This window comes from Trachurus japonicus, chromosome 7 (genome assembly GCF_045865225.1).
Source record: "Trachurus japonicus isolate A0001 chromosome 7, Traja_1.0".
In the NCBI taxonomy this organism is placed as follows: domain Eukaryota; kingdom Metazoa; phylum Chordata; class Actinopteri; order Carangiformes; family Carangidae; genus Trachurus; species Trachurus japonicus.
This window is the reverse complement of record NC_140913.1, coordinates 20945657-20969546: the sequence shown is the minus strand read 5'-3', so window position 1 is coordinate 20969546 and position 23890 is coordinate 20945657. Positions and strand designations below refer to the sequence as shown.

At 40.8% G+C, this 23890-nt stretch overlaps 2 protein-coding genes across 2 annotated transcripts; both read right to left on the bottom strand.

Annotated features, from left to right (window-relative positions):
- Window positions 1–733: 733 nt before the first annotated feature.
- Window positions 734–3957, bottom strand: hoxc10a (homeobox C10a). Its single transcript, XM_085782089.1, has 2 exons — window positions 3117–3957; window positions 734–1134 (listed from the first exon to the last, which is right to left on the bottom strand). The coding sequence occupies exons 1-2, from the start codon at window positions 3829–3831 to the stop codon at window positions 857–859; spliced, it is 993 nt and encodes a 330-aa protein (XP_085638215.1). The 5' UTR covers window positions 3832–3957; the 3' UTR covers window positions 734–856.
- Window positions 3958–11848: 7891 nt separating this feature from the next.
- On the bottom strand, window positions 11849–15163 carry hoxc11a (homeobox C11a). Its single transcript, XM_085782076.1, has 2 exons — window positions 14320–15163; window positions 11849–12856 (listed from the first exon to the last, which is right to left on the bottom strand). The coding sequence occupies exons 1-2, from the start codon at window positions 15056–15058 to the stop codon at window positions 12624–12626; spliced, it is 972 nt and encodes a 323-aa protein (XP_085638202.1). The 5' UTR covers window positions 15059–15163; the 3' UTR covers window positions 11849–12623.
- Between the last annotated feature and the right edge of the window lie 8727 nt (window positions 15164–23890).

Genomic DNA, 23890 nt, shown 5'->3' with positions numbered 1-23890 from the left:
TTAGCCCTCCTCCACACACACCTTTAAACGCATCTTTACTGCTGCAGCACATTATATTTGCAGATCATAAAATCCACCCCCAACGCTTTCCAGGGCGAACCTGACATTAGAATTTTATGACCTTGACTTACTGTGGTCACCTGGATAATATTTAAATCAACGTTATGGTCTCTCACTTCTATTAAAACTGCCATGATCTCCTTCTCTCATCCGCAGTGTCTCACCCTCCCTCTCATTTTCACCACTATGCCAGGGGAAGGACAAAGTTGGTAATACCTTTCCGTTTCCCCTCTTTTTATTGTTTTGGAATCGTTTGCCATGACATAGCTTAATATCATCTTGTGCATGCACACTACACAGCGCGGATATGCCACAGTAACAGACACCAGGGGAAGAAGCTGTACAAGTGGCCAAACATTCATTATAGCTCAGCAAAGTGAAACTGCTTACATGCCACGAGTTATTAATACACTGTCAAGAGATTCGCCTCCTCCTTTCGTTTGGTTCATGATATCCTATAATTATCATTGCGAGGTAACAGAACCTCATTGTTCAAATGCTGCAGCAAGTGTTCACCTGGAACTCAAGTCTAGTCTGCAGGTTGCAGCATTATAGTTGATTTAGGAAGGCACTGTGTGTGTGTGTGTGTGTGTGTGTGTGTGTGTGTGTGTGTGTGTGTGTGTGTGTGTGTGTGTGTGTGTGTGTGTGTAATATCTGATTAATTCTTAAGATTACACATGCATGTCTGTATTTGTGTCTGAGTCAATACAAATGAATGTGTGAGTGTGTGTATGAGTAAGTGTATGTGTGTGAATGTGAGTATGAATTAAAAAAAAGAAAAAAAGAAAAAATCTCCTCATGAGTAGTTGTAAACAACGCTCTGCTCCCTTTCACGGCTCTCCCTGTTGAGCTTCTTGAGCTTCATGCGTCTGTTTTGGAACCAGATCTTGACCTGTCTGTCGGTCAGGTTGATACTCCGGCTGATCTCCAGGCGGCGCTCCCGAGACAGATACATGTTGAACAAGAACTCCTTCTCCAGCTCCAGCGTCTGGTGCTTTGTGTAGGGACACCGCTTCTTCCTTCCACTTTTGGCTTTCAACCAGTTTCCCGTTGTCTTCTCCACGGATAAATCATCTATCGGAGGAAGAGAAACACAGCAGTGGTCAACTGCAGCCAAATCCCGAGCAGGCATTTTGTGGAGAGATCATTATGCAGCTTCATAACCTCCATCAGCACCGGATGCTATGTACACGCCCATTTCTCTAATGCACATTGAAAACGGTTCAACTAGATCATAATGAGTATCTTATATCTTGGGTGTGGACTCTCCCTGTCTCTTAATTGAACAAATGAACAATGCCAAACATCCCACCTTTTGGTACAACTCCTACTGCTTGAAAAAATGGCTTTTGTATGATGTATAGCTACAATTAGATCAAACCAAATTAGAGTGTGTAAGCACTTCTTTTGTCTATGTTGGACCTCAGACTCTCATAAAATTTTATTACCTTTGCACACCGGAGCCAAATGAATTTTTGGAGGTTCATCCCAAAACAAAGGGAATTCTCTGCAGCGTAATACCAGATTTAGATAAATAAATAAATACATAAAGACAAAGAAACAAGGCAGGTCGATAATAGCTGCGAAAATCACATTGCTGCTCATTTAGTTAATTCCTTGATTAGGTTGTGGACTCTGGGGACTAACGCCTCTGTTATAAACACACACACACACACACACACACACACACACACACACACACACACACACACACACACACACACACACACACACACACACACACACACACACACACACACACACACACACACACAGGTTACAGTAATAATTACCTTAATGTGAACTCAGTGTGTGGCCCACATTTAATCATTAGGAAAACATTTAATTTAGTAATATGGGATTAACAGGACATACCCGCACACACAACAAAACACAACACACACACGCAAGCACACACTCTCAAAGAGACTGTCCTGTTGGTTTATATCTTTCAATTAAATTAAAACAAAAGCAGCTTGTTGGTCATCATGCATGAAGCTAGCTAAATCCATAAATAACACAATAACCTGGACATTTATCTAAACAAACAAACTAAAAATGGAATGTGCTATGAATAATATTACTGGAGCGAGCATCAATATAATTAGGATATTAATAATAATTACTATTATCAATTACAATACTTATAATAACAATGTTGTTAATAATAATAAATGCCAAATGTGTAGCTTAAATCAACACGAGCTCGAACGTTAAATGGTTAAAATAATTACACTGTTAATTTAATTATGATCCACATTTGTGTGAAATTCACCTAATTCTTATAAACCTCCCACTTTCAGCGTCAAGTTAAGGACAGAAATGTGCAGACGTGAACTTTTCACTGTAAATAATTATGCAGTAAACCTGGCCTGTAATTATCCTGAATTACCGTTGCGTCGAACGCACACACGTGTTAACGTATTTATGTTAATGTTTTCTCCTATGTAATACTGCTAAAGGTTCCCTGAGGTTTTTAATAAGGCAGGGAACTGTGACAAGAGCTTTTCAAGTGTGCAGCAAGAGCGTACAATTTTACATTGGCTCAGTACCAGAAATTTAAAGCGTAAAATGGTGCTGTTGCAAATGGCTACGTCCCACTATGTAAATGACCCATGTAGGAGTAGTGTAGAGAAAGAGAAAGTGAGAGAGGGAAGTGTGTGTGTGAGGGTGTACATATGAGTGTGTGAGAGCGTGTTTATTTCAATGATAACTGCCCATCTCACATTCTCACATTAATGGAAAGGTGTTAAATGCCACGGGCACCATAACCCCTGCTAGGCGAGGCTGTGAAATGCCCATACAGGCCTTCTGACTGATACCAAACACAGGTCTGCATTATTGGGCCGTGACACATCAACCTGCACACACAAGACTGGTAGAAATAATGCACGAGTGAAATAGTTTAGAGAAACGCTCCACAATTTTATCTGTGTGTGTGTGTGTGTGTGTGTGTGTGTATTGCATGAATGCGTGTGTGTACATGTGTGTTAGGGAGGAGGGCGAGGGGGAGGAGGAGGGAGGGTGTGTGGGGGGGATTAGTAGTAGTAGTCTACCTTTTAATTCCCCGTCCGAGTTATCTGAACAGCTGTCACTCTTGGCCTTCTCTTCCTTCCTGCTCTGACTCTCGTCTGCCTCTGGAAGCTCTCTCGCTGTCTCTTGCGCTGATTTGCTGCAACTTATTGTCGATTCTGCTGCTGATTCAACAGATGTCGCCAAGTGGGTCAGAGGGAAGCCGGAGGGGAATTGCTGGCCATCCTGCTGCGGCCTCTCTCCGTTGTACACCTGGAAACAGCCACTGGACGAGGCGGCAGTTTGCTCAGGCCGGCAGCTATTGTCCCCAAGCCGGATGTAAGTGGCCGACTCTGTTGTCTGCTTCCCCCTATTGCTGTCATCCTGATAGAGGCAACAAAACGCCTCCTCTTTGACGTTACCCGCTGGAAACGAGCATGGTTGTAAACACTGGGCAACAGGTTGTTCGTCCCTACTGGTTTTGGAGCCTGGGGTCCATGTGGCCAGCTGTGTTGACAGGTAGGGCGCATCCTGGAAGCCGCTGGGCGGCAGACCGCCCGCAGGAACCTCGTCTCTTTTGGAGAGTGAAGATGGTCCAACCTTCCCAATGTTTCTCATCACTGAATATCCGTACTCTGCAGCTGTGTGGATGTACATTCCGGGGTTGCTGGAATAACCCTCACCCCTGAAGGAAGATGATCCTCCCATTAAGGAATCCATCAGGAAGTTACCGGGCGCTATGTTATTCGGACATGACATTTTTGCATTTGACAACACAGTGATCGTTTGGTATGTTCCACTGGTCTGAACTACGGGATTTCTCCAGGAGAACAAGGACAGTAGGATGCTGACATCTTTTGGAGGGGGGTGCAAAAATATCAGTAACATAATTATGGATGCTGGGAGACATGTCATGTGATTTTCAGACCAATAGCGGCGTGGAAGTGGCCTTGATGCTCCAGACTGACGTGACGTCAGCGCGGTCAAGTTGGGAAACCTAAGGGAGTTTGATGGAGCAAGAGCGCCACCTAGCGGCCACACAGTGGTCAGGACAGCAGGCCCACACCAGGAGGGACAAAGGACGGCTTGCTGCAGCAGGGATTTTTTTTAAAGACACCTACTACGTGGCTTTTGATTTTTTTTTAAATTCCATTTAAGTAGAACTTCTGATTTGGAAAGAAACTGTGTTAACCCATGGTTTCTTTTTTTTCTCGTCCTGGCTCCAGCGCCGCGGAGATAAAGCCATCGAGGATTTGTCATAAGACCATAGTGCACTGAGTCAGTTCTTTTTTGTTTGTTTTCATCGATTATCTTGGTTGTTACCACCAGTTTGGCAAGGTAAGATGTAAGCAGGTGTTAATTCAAGCAAAATAAGATATAAACTCAATGTCATAGAGAATTTAAAACTGAGAAATGAGTCAAAATGTCGACTAGATTGTAACTATTGACGCCGCGAAGATGTCTAAAAATCAAATAGGCCTACTACAGTGCTGAATCTAAGATTGTGAGATGCCCTGAACGCGTCTGTCATCCCTGTGTAGAGTTACAATAGGGCGTTTCCTGGATTTATTAAGAAAACCTTTTGCTTCGGCCTGATGTTTTATTTCCTTCGAGATTATTTATTTGCATTTCTCTTCATATTGCTTTACCCCACCAGAATTCATTAAAGAGATTAAATTATTTTTTCCCGTAGACGTATTCATTGACTTTAATTGCATTGGGTTCATTCATGAAGTCGAAGTTAGTTCACTCCTTACTTGAAATGTTATAAAATACTACTAAGAATCTGTTCGCTGGTGGATGGCAGGCCTATAAGGATATTTATCATTGTGGTGTAACAGGAAACTAATCCCACACAAGATTACGTCAAGCAAATTTCTTTCCACGTTTTTCTATTTTTTTCTCTCGTTTTATTGTTAACACAAACCATTTTACACCCTTATAAATAATTCATTGCATACCTGAGCAATTATTTTCAGGATGTTTCGTGTTCCTTCACATGTGATTTCAATGATTATCCCCAATATGTGCAATTCAGTCTTTGTGGCGATTTTGTTTTCCCCAATGATTTCATTCTTTGTGTTGACCTCTCTCGCTCATGCAAATGAATGCAGGTTTTCACCATAGCCACATGCAATACTTACTATTGTTATTAGTATAATTAATAATAGACTATTAGCCTTTTTTTTTTTTTTTTTACATAAACAGGCGAATCATCCCAGTTCTTCTTTTCTCTCCAAGAGGTTTAGATGCTGTCAACATTAGCGCGATACTCTGAATATGCGGTCTAGGAGGAAGGTCGAAAACTTACATTTCTTAAAAATAAGTTAGTAGCAACAACGTAAACAAATACTATGCTGCAGCCGTAATCAACCAGTGGTATTTTTAAGCTAATATTGCAAATCATGAATAGTCTACTGGATGTGTTTAAATGTGCATGACATTCGTTATATGCTCAACTAACCGATATTCTGAAATATCTTGATATGATAAAGATGAGACGACTAACGTTGTGCCATAGCCCGTAGCTATCTGTTGCACACAGACAAATGTTTGTATCTAACGACCCAGTGTATGTTATTATTATGCTTTTTTTTTCAATTAACTTTGCATGTCAATACAACGACGTTAGCTTCGAATCCACATGATTTGTCTTTATTTTCTCACTTTAAAAAAGCACTGATGTCTTCCTGTCGTGTGCAGTGTGTTATGCCTGCAGTATTTGGCAGTGTGCTACTGCAGTCCCGCAGTTCCACTAAAGAATACAAATACTAACCCCGCTGCTGCTGAAACTTCATGAAATCCTGCGACTCTGTGGTTACAGTTTTAACAATAACACTTTGTCCAGAATCAGTTGCGGGAGATTTGACACTAAATAAATGGAACAAAGTGAAACACTGGTGCGTTTAATTTTTTATGTGAAAAATATAGTGAGCTTAGGCTACAGAGCTAAATTGATACCTTTTAAAGTTGTGTCATTTTAAAACTGCCACTAAATATTTATTGTAGCTATTGTAGAAACATGTTAAATAATGTCTTAGCATCAGCATTTTGGTCTTTTGATGGTACTAGTAAATAAATTGGGCCTGTTATCAGCTCAGCCACTTACCAAAATATATTGGGAACTTACAGAGTCAGTTTGAACCAGTTTAACATGTTTGTTCAAATCCTAAACCACAGCTGTGCAGACAGACTTGTGCTCTTGTTGTTTCATTTGTGCGCGGCGTGCGCGCGCGCCAGTCTCTTTCTGTGTTTAGTTCAGAATCATTTTCAAAGGCAAGGGCAACATGTTTCATCAGCGTATGTGCACCTTTGGATATCTGTCTGCATTTGAATGTGAACAGCGATGTTCCAGGTCAAACCTCTAACCTCTGCTCATCTTGTCATGTACCCAATGTAAGTCAAATAAATATTCAAAATAATTGACAATCCGTGTCTTTGTGGTCATTCTCCATTCCCAACATTCCCCACAATTATGAAGAAAATGTGGCCTAACATGGCTGCCTAACAGAACACAGCTGCAGATCCTTGATGCTGAATGAAAAACGTGCCTCTTCAGTTTGTGTGATTGTTGCATACACGGAAGGATAATGTGGTCATGGGTGTGGAGAACATCTTGGGTTGATGAAAGCCTTAGAAAGCCCATAATATAAAGTAGAAACTGGCATGAGCCAAGGACTTACAAGTTCTGTGGAGTTCCTGGGAAATATACACTTTTGAAGAATGATTTTTTTTTCACCCAAGGAAAATGCTGAAATAAAGAATTATTAAGGATATTATTTTCACTCTCCATCTTTCTTTAATCCACACACACAGTCTGTCTCGTGCAGCCGAAGGACATATTAATAACCACACCTAATGTATAGCCCGGCTCGCACCACTGACACACACAAAAAAATCTGCTTTATGACACATTCAAACCTAGCCTGCAGGCTACCTCCAACTCAGCCTAGCACAAAAAGTCAAGCACATAAAAAGAAATTACACAAGTACAACTTCGCAAGGAGCAGCGAGCTCTATATAACGCCTCTATGTCACAGGACGTGCCGAAACAGTGATGCCTCAGACCTGGCACTGTCAGGTCTCACAGATGTGACAGGTCGGGACAATATGTATTCTGATGTCATAGAGGGAAGGGGAGGGGGTTAGGCCATGTTGGAACGTCACATATGGCACACAATAACATAATGTTGTGACATCACAGCAGAGTTTGCATTGGAATGTAAAAGTGCAACAATGTTGCAAGTTAGTTGTGTGATGTCAGAGACGGGACAGTTCTGTGGAACTTCCTTTATGATGCCAAAGATGTGACTAAGTAACATTAGTTCTGTGATATGACAACTCTGAGAGCACAGAACTGACCTTATCGTGCGTGTAGACAGTGAGTCTGAGCCAGCAACAGTCGCAGTCACGTGCAGTTAACTTGTGTGGCAGGTTACGCACAACATAACGACACAAAAGCGGGAGTAGCAAACAACCGCATCTACCCTATACGTGTTGCATATTACAGAGTATATTGTGCTGATTGGTCCTACATTTGTAGATAAGAACAACAAGGCCAGAATGGGAAGCTTTCACTGTGTGTGCATACCTTCCAGCCTCCATAACAAATGCGCTCTCTGTTGCTGTTTACTCCAGGTTTCCAGGTCTATTTCTCTCATGGAAACACATGGAAGGCAGCGTTGTTTCCCCGATAAAACATTCCTACAAATCTAGTGATTTACAGATGCTTACAACATTTGTTGTCAAGTGAAACTATTTCACGGAAAACTCATTTTGATGAGGGCATAGTTTTACAAAAAGGAAAATGTTTTTTTATTCTTCTTTTTTTTTCTAAATATGTGTACATGCTGCAGGGATATTTTTGGGTGCATTAAACCTTCAAATATTTTCTCACACAACTCCTTGCTTATGTGTAATGGAGCCTGGCCTACACACACACACACACACACACACACACACACACACACACACACACACACACACACACACACACACACACACACACACACACACACACACACACACACACACACACACACACACTTGACTGTGACTGTATTTTACCACGGTCTTTACACTTGTCTAAACTACAGCCCAGCACTTTCGCCTCTAAATTGTCGTCCAATTGATTGAAACCTGGAAGCTGTTATTATAAGCAGGTATAGGTGTTGAATGCTGGGCGACAGAAGGCTTGCTAGCGGGTTTCCTCATTGTACTAATCTGCAGCCACTGGGGCGACACAACTAATTTGCTGCTGGCAGCTACTTTGACATATTTTTCCAGTTGGATGTGAGGAGGTTCTGCTTTGTGTCCTCTTTCATGCTGCTGTCCACTCCATGAGCAACTGCGAATTTATGGTGCCAGAATCATGGAAGTTCTTAATTAAAACCCAAAGTGGCAACCGCCATCAAAGCACAGCGGTATTAGGCTATTACATTATTATACTGACGACCACACCAAATATAGGCTACACATCCGCCGCATGATCAGACTGAAAACTGTATTTAAATTACGGAAAGACTGTGTAAGCACGGTGGCAACAAAAAAATGAATACCTCCCTACACATGCGCTCATGTAAATTGAAGCGTTTTGAGAGTTATTTGGTTGCAGCGATGGCAGGAGCTCGTTTTACAGCGTCGAGCTGTTTTATGGCCCTGTAGAACAGGATAGGTGCTGAGATGTGCGTAGTACACTGTAGTATAAAACCATTCAATAGCCTATAACCCCCTGATTAGTATTTGCAGACAAAAATGGAACACCCCTGCGTTGACTTCGCAATTAAAGGTTAAAAAAAAACTGTAAAATGAATACATTCGTAAGTCATAAATTGAGCAACAAAATTATTAGGAAATATTGCACAACATAATCGAATAAAAGTCCTAGTACATGAGAACACATTTCTCCCCCATAAGCCTCTATACAGTAACTTTTGCATTTCTATATTTATAGGTCTATATAGCTATATTATTCCAAACTGTTAAATATTTTTATTAATGTGTTAACCTCACAATAAAAAAGAAAATGGCCTATATTATTCAGTCATTCTGGGATATATTGTTATATTATTTTAGTCGGGTTTATAGACGAGAAAGAAAAATCTAACAATTTTCAGTATAAATATACACTCCACCGTGGACCAAAAGAGAAAATGTTTTATATTTATAGCCTAGGTATTTCCAGAAATAAAATAACAAAATATTATAAATGGTTTTTATAGCATCAGATGAAAACGAGGACTCTTTAGGTAATTCTTATGATATTTTTATGCAGCCGAATGAATGAATTTTCCGTATACACTTTAGTGGCACCCTGACGCATCTTCTGCTTCCTCGTTCGCCTCATCTACATCAAACACACCGCCATTTTCCCTCACCGCAACACCCAAGTGCACAACCCAGACTGAGTCTCGACAGGAGCTGCATTCCAGCAGAATGAACTGTCCTTCTGTCACACAACACAACACGAGGGAGGATGTCCATGCGACTAATGCTACTACTGAGAAAATCCCCGGAGCATTCGTCTCTCAGGAAACGTTTTCAAGATCTCGTTGAGGAAACAAAACAGTGCAGAGGCCGGGAGACCCCTGGCCCCCGTGTGGTTGATAGACAACACTTGCAAGATCCTCTGCAGCGCTCTCTGTTAGTGACGTTCTGTGTTGGAGAAACCACAAATTACCCACGTCACCGTCCCAGGGCCAAGGTTGGTGGGTGTGGCGAGAGGGGGGCTCCTATAGCCTTGATCTCCGCCAATGTGCATCGTCTTTCTTTTGTCAAAACGGCCCCCTGTCCTTCCTGATAATACACTGACATATGCAAATTGAGCCTCAGAGATCTTGAGATCCCAGATCCTGAAGAGAAAACAGATACCAGCGTATTGTTGATACAAGTAGCTTAAACCAAATAGTGGTTATCACGCGGATAAACTACCATTCCGCTTGTTTTTCTTTTTCTTTCTTTACATGCACATAATTTAAACCCCAACCAAAAACTTTAACCTTTATCCCAACCTCGGCCAAAATGACCCCAACCTTAACTAAACACTCAGAAGTTAAAACACAACCGTGCAAAACTGCATTGTAAAACCTCTTTGATCCACACTGAGCAAGCTGGGCAGGAGTCACATCTAGAATCAAAGGATGGACCGACTCACACGGACTAACACACCCACGCACAAACCGTCATGTATGCACTTAAAGAACCACCCATAACGACAAGCACACTGCGACAGCCACACACCAACATAATTTTTTTTCTTTAGAGAATACAAATACAGGCCTACAGTTTATACCAACATGTTTTAAAACGCCTCATGCGTGAAAACGTATACATTTTACAAGGACAATAAAGTGTATTTACTGGGCGTGCTAAAGCTGGCAAAGTTACCTGCTGTAGTTTAATGTGAGGGGTCAAAGTTGGTCTCTGTACACATTCCATTTTCTGTTCCCACTCACTCTCATTGGCCCATTCTGCCGCTGCACACATTTCCGGGCTAAAGGGGCTCCTTGATTCCACTTTATTGCGGCGGGTTAAAGGTGAAGGCCTTGACATTATTGAAGTTCAAAGACTACATTTAATTATAAATCGTAGTTAATGCACACGTGCAATCATCATGCACATATGCTGAGTGCACGACAAACGTATAGGAAATGCGTTCACATAAGGCTCTCTCTCTCTCTCTCTCTCTCTCTCTCACACACACACACACACACACACACACACACACTTGGAAAAAAAAAGAGCATGCCAATTATGATTTCCTTCCCCTTAAGTATCACTAACACGTGGCCCAATTAGTCAACAATTATTTATTCATAACTGATGTGTTGAAATAGGTTGAAGTTTGGGGTCAGTTCGAACAAATAGACTATTATTTTAAAAGCTTAGTTATATCCGAGATGGAAAACATGGAAGTTTAAAGACGTCCTAAATATCCAAAATGTTGTGGGGAAAAATATATACAAATTGTAATAAATTAACAAAATAAGAACATTTAATTTAAGTTGGGTAAAATATGAGCTACTCTAGAAAAGACAGGATTTAAATTGCGTTTCCTATTTTCAGGTTAGAAGAATGGCGGACATGACAGTTGTTTGTTGAGGGGTTGGGGTTTGGGTTGACGTTGCAGACAACATAGACCGAGTTCATGTCGAAACCTCGTGGCAGGTTTTTTTTCCCCCTTCGGACATCCAGTCTTGCTTGTTTACTATTTACTGCGGAAGTGAACGCCATTCCCCAAGAACAGACGGTGCAATTAAGAGAAAAAAATAGCCATTTAGTGCCCCTGTCTTTATGGTAGTGTCTAGACTACAAGAGTGGCGATTCCATTTAGTGGGCACTAAAAGAGGTTATCATTCCACTCTCCTTCTCTACATTTCGGAGATCTTAGCTTTATCTTCGTTAACACGCTTGGTACTATTCAAACACGATCCTTCGGAGTGGTGTAACCTGGAATTACCCTAAAATATGACAAGTGTAGGCCCGTCGGCACCGACCCAGGCTAATCATCAGTTTCACAATTGCCACCAAATCTACCACAGTAAAAATGTGTATCATCATGAACTGGCCATCAACACAATTTAGATTTGTGCACATGTTATGTATATAGACCAGCAGTTTTAGGTTATATGCTACGCACATTTATAAGTCGCATGTAATTTCCAAAAGTTATGACAAAGCGCAAGCAGTAAACATGATGCTGGTTCCAGACTAAACACATAGTCACCAGTAAAGGTAATTGTGATAACGACAGCACAAAAAGCACAAAGCCGGTGGGTTTTGCCTATATGTTTCTGTTTATTTCATAGGTATTATATTAATGATACACAGGCCGACAATCTGTTCCTCGTCTCTGGAATCAAAAGCACCAATGTTGGAAGCAAATAATTTAATGAGTGTTGGCGTTAAAGCTGTTGAAGTTGTAGGGGCACTGTACTGAAAAAATAGCAGCAGGGATGGGAGAAAGGAAATTCAACATACGCCTATTTACAGTCACGAATGCACATTGCATAGGCTACTCTGTACAGGGGGGGTATATTTTCACAGATTGGACGTCACAGTTCTCACTGGCGAAAACAATGCAGCCTGGAGATTTGCTATAACTTGTTCATACTCTGGCCGAGAAATAATTAGATAATGATATGCTATATACATAGACCAGAGGGACAGGGAAGAGCTAAAAGTTGTCTGCGCAATAAGGATTCAAACTGTTTGTTACATTTGATATTATTAACAAATATGTCTATATGAACAATATAATAAACACAATGGAGAATCGTGATAAATAGGGAGACATATTCAAGAACAGAATATAAATGATTATTCTAACCATGTAGGCCTTTCTGGGGATCAGCTAGAAAATCACCGCCGCCCGCAGGGCAATAAGAAAATGGCGACTTTATCCCATGCAGGCCTGTAACTCCGACTGTCCACATTGCACTGTTGGTGATTTGGGCTCCTTTAGAAAATGCTTATGCCCACGATTACAATTAAATGAGATACGAGTAGGCCTAAATGTCACTGACCAAGACTGTGACACTCTCTGCTCCTGCTCACAATAGGGGGTTTCCAGAGAAGTACTGCAGGCGATCTCTGCTCAGCTTCTTCTCTTTCATTCTTCTATTCTGAAACCAAATTTTAACCTGGCGGTCGGTGAGGTTTAACATTCGGGATAGCTGAAGCCTTTTTTCTTTGTTGATGTAAACGTTAAAGAAGAATTCTCGCTCCAGCTCTCGAATCTGAAACTTGGAATATGGACACCTCTTCTTCCTTGTGCGAGGAGTGCCTGAAGACAGAGTAAAATAAAAATCAACAAAATCAGACATTCACGGGAAACAGCAATGACATCACATCAATTAACAACAACAATATCAACAAAAATGAACAAAATGAGGCTTTACAGCTGAGGTGGCGATTGGTTCGCCAGATGCTAAGATTTCAGTTTCAGTGGCATTAGTAATGATAACATTTCAGTCAACATTCATCAAGCAGAGTAACTGAGGCTATCAGATAAACCAGCCATAAAGAGTGTTAAATATCCGCTTCGCTCAGAGCAAATAATATCAACTTACGGCTTCTAAGTACGTGTTTATCTGTTATAAATATACAACAACAAAAGTATTTCACCGCATTATGTGCGTCACATTCCTCTGGAGCTAAACTAACAATTTACACAATCTTTTGGCAGTGGGTTGAAATGCATTGCCCTGTTTGCAATGGCCTATGCAGACCTCTGTGGCCCTATAACTTACTATCAAACAGGTGACTGGGGAAATAGATTTTTTTTTATAGTTTTTTTTTTTTTTTTTTGATGTGTGTGTGTGTGTATGTGTATGTGTGTGTGTGTGTGTGTGTGTGTGTGTGTGTGTGTGTGTGTGTGTGTGTGTGTGGAAGAGGGACAAACATCAGCCTCAGTTAGCTTGTATCTACAGCCTGGCTGGGCTAATACAATGCACATGAAGCTAAACACTATTAGGACCTGCTTGCTGCAACAATAACCACAGCAGCAGCTAAAAAGCAAGCATTATTTTTGCACTTCATGCTAGTCATTCAAGTTAGCCTTGTGTCAGCCTGCATGCAAATCACTAGTCGACAGGTGAAATGTAAAAGGAAACCTATGGGATTTGTTTTAAAGCTGTTTGGAGCGGCTACTGAATAAATAGCATAATTTGCAAAGCTGCATTCTCCTCATATGGAGGAAGCAAAACAGTGGATTCTGTAACACTGATGCATTTAGTGCCTATAGATAGATAGATAGATAGATAGATAGATAGATAGATAGATAGATAGATAGATAGATAGATAGATAGATAGATAGATAGAACGCGTTTAACCGTAAAGTGTATAATACTCTGTGCAGCATGTCTTTTGCGGGCAAACCCAGTGCTAAAAGAAAATTCACAAGACGCCAAAAGCAATGTTCTGCTCAATTGGTTTTTACTCTCAACAGCCCAACGAGAAAATCCCTTAAAATGCCCAACGCAAGTTCATGATCAAAGTTAACATTTGTCACAATAGCTCTCTCTTAAAAATTTCACAGACTCTCACCATAGAGGCGTCTGTGTATAACATCCCCCTTTTTTCAAAGCGCTTTCCCATCGTAAAAATTCTTCTCGTTGCAAGAAAGAGCTTTGTAGGGTTATAATAAAATCCTTTGAATGCTTATAAAACTCCACATAAAATCTGACCGACAAAACACCGGGCTAGTCCCCTTAACCTTCCCCCATTTTACTGCTTCGGTATACCTACTCGAGTGGCTACTCTTGCTGGCGTTGCCGTCCTTGGTTGTTGCGGAGGAAGAAGTACATGAGCCTGAATTTGTATGTTCCTCCTCATCTTCTGGATCTTTTTCCTGCTCCGGGGCTCCGGGTACGGAGGCTGTGGGCTGCTGCTGTTGTTGCTGCTGCTGCTGCTGCTGCTGCTGGGAGTCGCTTTCCAGCTTTCCCCCCTCGCCCTTTTGTAAACAATTGTCTGACTGATTGTCCGTGCTGCTGCAGTATGCGGTCTCAAAAAAGCGGTCGAAGCCTTGCGGGAGGACGTTGTTTTTCCCCACGCCGGAGTAAAAACCTGTGGAGGGGTGATTGGAGACCGGATGGGTGTGATGGTGATGGTGGTGGCTGTACACACTCTCGTTCTTCATAAGCATTTCTGTCATGGTGGATGGTGGAAGACAGTCTCTATGCACCAGATCCTCTCCCGAGTAGCACGATGCATAATTGCTTCTATGGTGCCATTTACTAGCAGGGTCTAAGCCGTATGAAACTTCCCGTACCGGCTGTACTTGAGACAGATTTGTGGAATAAGGGTAGCTGATTTGCCGGGACGGGGCCTGTGGAAGAAACGAGGAGACGGCAGAAAACTCGGGAACGTAGTAGGTGCAGCTGGGGAGGTAGATGTTGGACGCGCAGCCAGTCCTGTCCCCAAACTCGGATGTCCGGTCTTTGCGCGTCTGGGAGCAGAAGTTGCCCAGATTCACCGAGTTAAACATCTTTCTCTCTCTCGTACTCCGTACTATAGATAGATGTTTTGGATACGAGCTGCAGCAGAAGGGAAAAATTTGGGAAGGCGAGATGACGCGCAATCCGTCTAAGTCGCCCCGCAGACACGTGATCGAAAGTAGATATTGTCATATATCAATTTGGAAGAGTTGGATGTGTAGGAGTGGTTGGCTTTAGGTAAGATCGAGGAGGTTCAAACGAATAATTTTCAAACACCAAAGGCGCACTAAGAAAACCAGTAACAGATTCCTGTTTGCTGCCTTATGACAATTAGAGCGATATGTGCTGTGTGTGTTTATGTTTATGGGCTGGTGGTAGGCTAGCTTAACAGCCCCAGCTCCTTAAACAGGCATAGCACTAACTGCAGAGCGCAGCCAGTAGCTTGCATTTCATAGTGTTATGGAGTGTTACAGGTAAGATTATTATTATTAATATTATTATTATTATTATTAGTTTTATTATTAATAATACTAATATTCATATTATTATTATTCGAGCAGCTTACTACTGGACTGGTGGTAATGTTAATCCTTTTATCACAGAATGAGGACTCACTGATACTGTTACACACAGTACAAATCTGCATAAAGACAGTAGGATTCGCCCAGTAAGGTATAAATTCTTTCAAAAGTAATCCCTCGAGCTTAATCATAGTTTCACTATTTACAAAAAGTTTCAGAGCGAATGACTCGTGTTCTACAAATCTCTGAGACTCCCCAGGATATTTAACACTGATTTTTGAAGTATGCAGGAGGATCTTTTCATAAAGGTTATATTAGCTCTTTGGATCCCCTTTTCATTCTTTAATAGTGGTTGCATAAATCTACGACACACATTATTAAACAGAGGTGTGAATGAGCCGGACTCATCTATTTGAGATGCTGCAACGTATTAATTCTTCATCCATTTTATTTAGTCCTCTCTCTTTCACCACATGAAAATCCCTGCTACACTGGACCTGAGTGAGATTACGTGTAAAGTGAAGTTGAACCACCGGTGAGGCAAAGTTGGATACACAGCATATAGGCTACACATTGACTGGCTGAGCAAGCTGAAGCAATCGGCCCACTCTCATTATTCCCTTTGACTTTGGATCATAACAGAGTCTGTGGAGGAGAACTGCGCAATTTAAGTCCCAAGGTTGCTGGAGTTCCTGCAGGAATACTACCAGTGAAGCCCTGGGACCGTGCATGTCCTCCAGTGGGAAAATGTTCCCTTACTACACAAGCACAAACTCAAAATATGTAATTATTCCCCACAAACTGATGCAGTCAGCATTATTCCAGTTATTGACAACACCGCCCAGAAAAAAAAAATCTCTGCTGCCTCTCTATAAAATATTCAGCTGATATGTTGGGCTATGATGTCTCCTTGGACTCACTATTCGATCAAATTAAATGTTTTGGTTTTGCAGCTTTTGTCTATAGGCTTCAAAGCAGAGCAACAATTTGTCTTCTTGTAAACGGCTACTAACAGGCCACTCAGACTGAGCCTATTGACCAGGCAGTATGACTGTATCCGACGTTTCCCTCTAAAATTAAATAAGTCCCAGCTGATGTTGCAAGCTGCTGTGATCATTTTATTTTCCACCAGAATGTCGACATTTATCTGTGGGTGCCTGTTAAAAAGAGAGACATGTCGCCTGGATTTTTCTTCTTCTTCTTTTATTTTTTTAAATAAAAAAATAAAATGTAATAAAATGAATGGTTTGGAGAAAAGATGCGCCTGCGTGTTCTTTCCTGCGTCATTGTAAACTTTTAATTGTACTGTTGAGGGCCATCTTTGACTCTTTATAGACTAACTGATACTATCACAAGGTGAAATTAATATGATGGCCCATTGTTTATGATTATAGGCTACTTCCTAAATGTTGCAATAGACTCTTCAATTATTATCCAATATTCCAATAACACTGTTGTTCTGTTACAACCACTTATCGGACACCTGTGTTGTTTAGGGGGGAAAAAAGGAAAACAAAGTTAGTGTTTTTGCTGTTCCCCAGCATGGAGGCAAACAAGCAACACCATCACAACTTAGCATTGGAAATGAGAGTCCATTGCAGGCGTATTTGTGAAAAAGGTGGCAATGGCATTAGCTTGTTTATTACCGCTACAGACAAAAGGTTGTCTCACATGATGCATCCTGCATCCAAGTACAAAGAAAGCAGACAGCTGTCCAGACACAGCACTTGAATTTGACCACTAAAATCCTCTCTACGTCCACCATAAAACTCAGAATGGCAGTAGTAACGCTAAATTCCTTTGTTCTATAGAAAACCATAAACGCTGAGAATGACAGGAATTTGGATTTCAGCAACAAGATATTCTGCAACTTAAAAAAAAAAAAAAAAAAATCACAGTGCGCTGCATTTTCACACCGTACACCATGACGCATTCTCTGCAGTTTAGGTTTAGCTGTCCATGTGAAAACTGTGGCACTTTAGGTCACTAATACTGGAATTTAAAGTCCAAAAAATCTGCTTTTTCTCTTTTTACAATGCCAAACTTCTCAGTGAAATGAATCCGAACAAGACTGATGGACATTATGCAAAAACTAAAAAAGGTCATTGTTTCTTTGTGCCTCGTGAAGCCCAGCTAGAAGATGTAATTCTTGGAAAATAGATAGAACCGATGCTGTGGAGATATTTGTGTAAACATACTGGCCTGTGGCCTGCATGGACACATGCTCGACACATGCTTGCAGCATTAGTGTTGCGCAGTTGCATAACAATAATAATAATTCGCATATCAAAGTGTCATTGTGCATTTTAACAGTTTGAAATATGTGGTGCACTTTAATTAAAAGATGAAACACAGGGGGTGGATTTCAAGTTGAATTTATAAAAAATAAAAACAAGTGAAAAGCCGCCGCACCAATTGTCTGCTAATAAGGCTTGGTTCTGAATTACGACATTTAAAATGCATCCGTATGTTAACATTACTCTGATCATAATATCATCTGTAGCATAAAGATGGCAATAAATAAAAAACTACACACATTTCTTTCAGCAGACAACAGAACCACGGTAGACAGTGCAACACAATACTGTCAGATCATTTCCTCATAATTTCACTGATGCGTATTAGCGCTGCATAAATAAATAATGTAAGGGAATAAATAAGAAATGCACTGATAAATTTCCAAAGTTGTTGCTGCTTATCGAGGCAAGTGTAAATGCAAAAGAGGGATTTAAAAGGCTGCACAGCACACAGGAGGAAGTGAGGCGTTTAAAGAAATGGGAAATAGTATTTACTCCTGGCTGCGTTTAAGTCGCAGCATTTGTCATAATGTGGCAAAATATGACCAGTCAGCGTCCATCACTTAGCAATATCCGCCTTCCGAGAGTTAAAACTGTGAATATTCTCGCCTTGGTGCGCCCAGGCCAACAGTCAAAGAATAAGGTTTACCATGTGTTTATTCCCAGGATGGACGACACACAGCACAGCAGCTGATATTCCGCTAGCAGTAGGACCCAGGAAAGTTTGATTTGGTTGCACCAAATGAGCAGGCTAAGCATATGCAGAGTTTGCACGCAAAGAGGTCTGAGTTGAGTGATCAGCCCATTCTAATTCTATATTTTAAGAACTCATACTATGATTAACAATGCTAAATGCAGCACCCAATATTCTGCTCTGTTTTGTACTGTTGGGTAATCCAAAATGAAGGTGTTGTCACCCTATGTCATTTTCTGCTTAAATATCACTGTTGAAGAACAAACTTTACAACTGCGTCTGAGGAATTTAAGCTATGTATTGCTACCTAGCCCCATAATTATAATGGTTAACCTAGGAGTCACCCTCTTGTTAAGAAGAACTCTCAGTCCAGAAATGGCGCACCTAAATATTACACAGTGTTTTGGCTCCGTGTCGACAAATCTTCTGCCAAATAATACAACACTCACCACACACACAAACACTGAAACGCACATACAATGGGACCAGTTCAGCAAGACACTACAGCACAGTTAGCTGAAGTCCAGGCTAAATGTGGGAAGCCTGTGTAATCATATTACTGTCCCCTCATGGCCTAGATAAGTTTAATTGGATGTAAGTCGGGCAGTTAAACTTGGCCGTATGAGCTGCGAACAGTTTCAAGCAACACTAAAGAGCCTTGTTTTTTTTTTTACTGAGGTCTCAGTGAATGCACCTAGCGTGCAGCGTCTGTGGTGGCAACAATAGCTTACAAGATAAGGATGTGTGTTGCTGTTACATTTAGAGCAATCTCCAGAGTGTATTTCTCTTGCAACCACTAGGACATAAAGCTTTCACAACAATGTGTTAACTTTTTTATTAGAAGTATTAAATGATTTCACATCACAAGGAACTGCCCAATAGTGACTGCTGGCTTCAACCCCGCTGTGTTATTTAGATGTCCTGGAAAAACCTGGAAATCCTTTGTGCAGAGAATCAGCAAACACTGAAGTGCATCTGTTTTTAAAATACATGCTGGATGGACTAAAACAAGCTTGTGTGTCAGATATTTTGCTGATGGCTCTTAACTTCACTATTTTACAAAAGTCAAAACGAAAATAATTTTATGTGGGAAAAAATGCAGCACAGGCTGTGGCCTGTCACATGTCGATATATTTATCAAAGGGATATTTTAAATGTATTAGATTGCTTGTAACTGCACAGTTAATCTCCGGAGATATCCAAATCAAGCATAAAAACCAGCAGGGATAATGTGTTCAGTGTTTGAAAACAATTCAGCCTTGACTAACCATCATAAATAGAGTGTTTTCTGAAATTACGCAGATGACGGCACAAAATTACGCACGACCTGCTAATCAGGCCTGACCGATGGTTTGGTTTGTAATGACAATTTACAGATGATGTCGGACTTAGTTTTGCGACAAAGATAAAAAAAAAAATATATATATATATATATATTTAAAGCTGGCTTTGGTCATCAACATCCTTTTGTGCGGTAATTATATCTATCTCATTTTGCCAACGGTAGACGCAAAACTTCCACTTGGTGGCATTTTTTTCATTATTTGGTCACGTTTTGCCCTTTGCGACCAATGTCTTAGGAAGATGTAGGGCCATGTGTACACCGAAGGACAATCACATGACAGACGGAGTCGTCCCTAAGTGTTTGAAAATGCATCAAATTAATTTGTCATTGTGACTACAATCAGTGCGAATGGAGCAAATATTTTGAACATTTGTGCCAAACGAGGCGAAGCCCGCACTGGTTGGTCTTTTCACACCGGGGGTCAAAATGCATTATTTTAGTTTACACATGGCCTTGCACAGGAGTGGCTCAGTATGTGCACCCAAAATAGAAGCTTCGAGCTTTACGCTACAGACTCAGATATATTTGAAATGCCTGCTCAAACACTTAGTGCTAAAGTTTGCTTTGCCATCTGAGCTGCAGATTCTCCAAGCCTTTTTTTTCTCTTTAGAGCCCAGTCCTTTAAACACAGAGAATATGCACATTCAATACCGATATTCATATAGAAAAACGTCGTAGAGTTAAAACTACACGGCATACACAGTACACCGAAATTGGACAAACTTGAACAGGTGACAGTATTTTCCATCTAAAATGGTTAGAGCGGATGCGCCGCTCGATGCTGCATACTTGACCTTCAGTGAGTGTGTTAGGGCCCAAGCGTCGGTGTGTAAAGGACAGTCCTAAAAGAGAGAAATAAACATTGGGAAGGCGTTTGGAAAAGGGATATTAAATAACACGGAGTAGAGATTACTAAGCAGAATGTCACTTTAGGCACTGATAAATGCCGTACACATTCATTACCTGTGTTAATACTTTTCTGCACGAGATTTCAAAAATACAAAACGAGGGATGGTCTATGATGCAATAATGGGCTGAACATGAACGTCAAAATGTAACCTAATTGCTACTGATCTGCGATTGCAACATCAATCACTTTTCAAATTCTAAGATGTTTTTCTCTTTTTTTCCATCAGGGACAACAACTGGTCTAAGAGGAATTCGGCTCTTTCAGTGCAGCAATGAAACCTTCATGCTGCTTATTAAGGGGTGGCTGACGTGCGAGGCTATTGAAAAACAAATTGATAAGACGGTACATTTCAGGAAAAATAGAGCTCATAGAGAACTCATTTCAAATCATGTCAAAATCAATATATAACAGTTGTGAGAGGACTGGAGCGATATGGATCTATCGTGCTAACCTATCCTCTCTTTCTCTATCACATTATCACTCTCCTTCAAAATTCACACACGTCCACACACTCCACACACACTTTAGCAGGAATAACATGGCTTTCTATTTCTCTAGCCAGCTCCGTACCATAAACGGCAGAGGGGTGGCGGGGGACGCAGACCACATGCCACACAAGTTCTCTGCGAAGGGCACTGTGAAGCTCACTGACCTTTGGGACGCGGAGACAGGCCGCCATAAACAGATTTAGCCAGTCTCAAAGTCAAAAGTGCTCAGGAGCAGTGAAAGCCCTATTGTAAAAGACCTGCAAAGCCAACTGAGATCTCATCCTGTTTTACAATCCAAATATCTTGAGGTTGCCCGCAAAGGCGACAAATTTGAGTTTTTTCTCATTATTATTTATTTTCTCTTATAATCGGTATAAAGTGAATTAGACCAAATTAGAAAACAGACCAGCAAATATGTACTAACTGTTATATGCTGTGATCATTTTTAGATGTTGAGGGTGGAGTAGGGATGGCAGATGGAGACGCAGCGAAATATTTAGTGATTTGTTAAACGTGGACGCGTAAAAACGCTCCCAACAAGTTTATTTGTTACAGGGAAATGCAAAATAAAGGACGGAAATAGTCCACCTGGGTAAATAGACTCCACAGGAAAGTGACATAAACAGTCACCGTCAACAGATTCGTCTGGTTTGAAGTTCAAGTTAAATCTAGGCTCCACGTTCAGATATCCGTTTGGCACCGGCCAAAGACCAGACTGTCACATTATTCAGTCCAAATAATCCCAGCGTTTGACGCAGGAATCATCTAACTAGCCTGCAAACACAAACCACTGTTTGCATCACTTCCCCTGGCATAGCATTCACATTTTGAGTTGTTTTGGTGCTTGTAATAGAGTTTTCCGCTTGCCAAAATGTGTTTTTCTTGTTTTTGTTTACCAAATTATGCAAATTGCAGCAGCTGCAAATTTACCTCCATATTTTCCACAGTTAACAGGGCGCAAATCTACTGCATTTTTCATCAACAAACCAGGGATCCTCCTTCTTTCGTTGTGTTCTCCACATCGCAAAAATTGTTTAGCGCATTTTTACAAGCCCAAATGCGTATAAAACTACAAGTATGAATAATCTAACCTCATCAAGGGATGATAATTGCTGCTGTTTAAATTTCTACAACACACATATGGACATATTTCCTGTAGCTTTTTCTAAGTTTACAGAAAATGTTTGTAGCATAGCTGACCTTGAGGATTTCTTTTATTATTATTTAAATAATAGCTGAGATACTGAACAGTCAAGACCGTCATGGTGCATTTTACATCTATTATTCTCCCCTAACCCATTTAACAAGGCAACACACAAACACAAGACATTAGTTTATGTCCTTTCGTGGTCAACAGTGCGTTTGATAGGCTAAAAAGATTGGAGTTGTTATGAATGATGTCCCCTGGATGATCAAATTCAATACACGCAATTTAAGATCTCCGCAGTATTATTTCATTGACTTGGTTATCATCATATACCAGCAAATACTTGGTAGACTTACTGGGTATGCTTTGCATCAGCTTCAAATAAATACACTGTATTCCCTTGATTAAAAAGTACATGAATGCTGTTGTCGGTGCGTAAAAGGACGCAGATTAAAGCGATATACCAGCAGGTCTCTTATTATACGGAGATTATTCAAACTCAACTGTTAGTGCATCCTCTGACATACACGTGAAAATTCTGTCAAGTCATTTCATTGAAATGATTCTCTAAACCTCTATGTAATCAGATGCGTAAATGTACATGGAGTGCGTTTAGTCTGACTAGATTTGACCTATACTGTATAATCAGAAACAATTTGAATTGACGCCATATTTTGTTGTGGTTGTTTTTTTTTTTAAAGAATACATTTTACAGAGGTTATTTTTGAAACTACTATTAGACATGTCATTTTTGATATTTGCAAACGTATGCTGTGTGGACGGACAGCGGCGGGTCCAAACGGCCCTGCGTCTCATGAAAGACTGTACTTGCTGCTCTTATTCATTCAGCACACGTAGGCTACTGGGAATGCAATACACAAAGAAATATGCACTGTGTTGATGAATATATAAGAATAAATATTTGGGATACAGTCACCCTTTACTTGGAAAGCTGCATGAGTGTAGTAAGGAACACTGGCACAAATATCTGTGGCTGGAGACGCACCCTTAGCAAAGAAGCAAATACTGCAGCAAGCCTTTGATCAACTCATCACGAGATATGTCTTGTTATGATTACACCTTATCTTTGATACACCTTAGCTGATAAATGCTGAAGCCTATGGAGACCAAAATGACTGTGTTAAGTGTTGAGCATTTTATATGGGTGTATATATGTTCTGATTCTGGACAGACTGACTCAGGAAGGCCATTCATTGGGTCGGTTGCAGGAGCGGCTGTGCACAGTTCACTGAAATGGCAACATCTGATCTCAACATTGAGACAGCACTACAGTTTCCAGTGAACATATTTCGGCTAACTGAGACCAGGAGCTGCTGAAGACAAACGCATTAATGCTTAGTTGGTGAGCTGATATGAAAACACTGCACATCCCTGCATTGCTTTACACTTCCTTGCCAGTAGGGAGAGCCTTGTGTATTTTAGATCTCATTACTGTACACAGATCTCTGTGGTTTGTAAA

Bases quoted from the DNA above. Each gene is read 5' to 3' on its own strand.
- hoxc11a (XM_085782076.1), bottom strand. From the start codon at position 15,058: ATGTTTAACTCGGTGAATCTGGGCAACTTCTGCTCCCAGACGCGCAAA. The intron at 12,857-14,319 runs GTAGGTATACCG...CTCTGTCTTCAG, and splicing joins CAGCAAGAGTAGCCACTCGA to GCACTCCTCGCACAAGGAAG.
- hoxc10a (XM_085782089.1), bottom strand. From the start codon at position 3,831: ATGTCATGTCCGAATAACATAGCGCCCGGTAACTTCCTGATGGATTCC. The intron at 1,135-3,116 runs GTAGACTACTAC...TTCCTCCGATAG, and splicing joins CTCGGACGGGGAATTAAAAG to ATGATTTATCCGTGGAGAAG.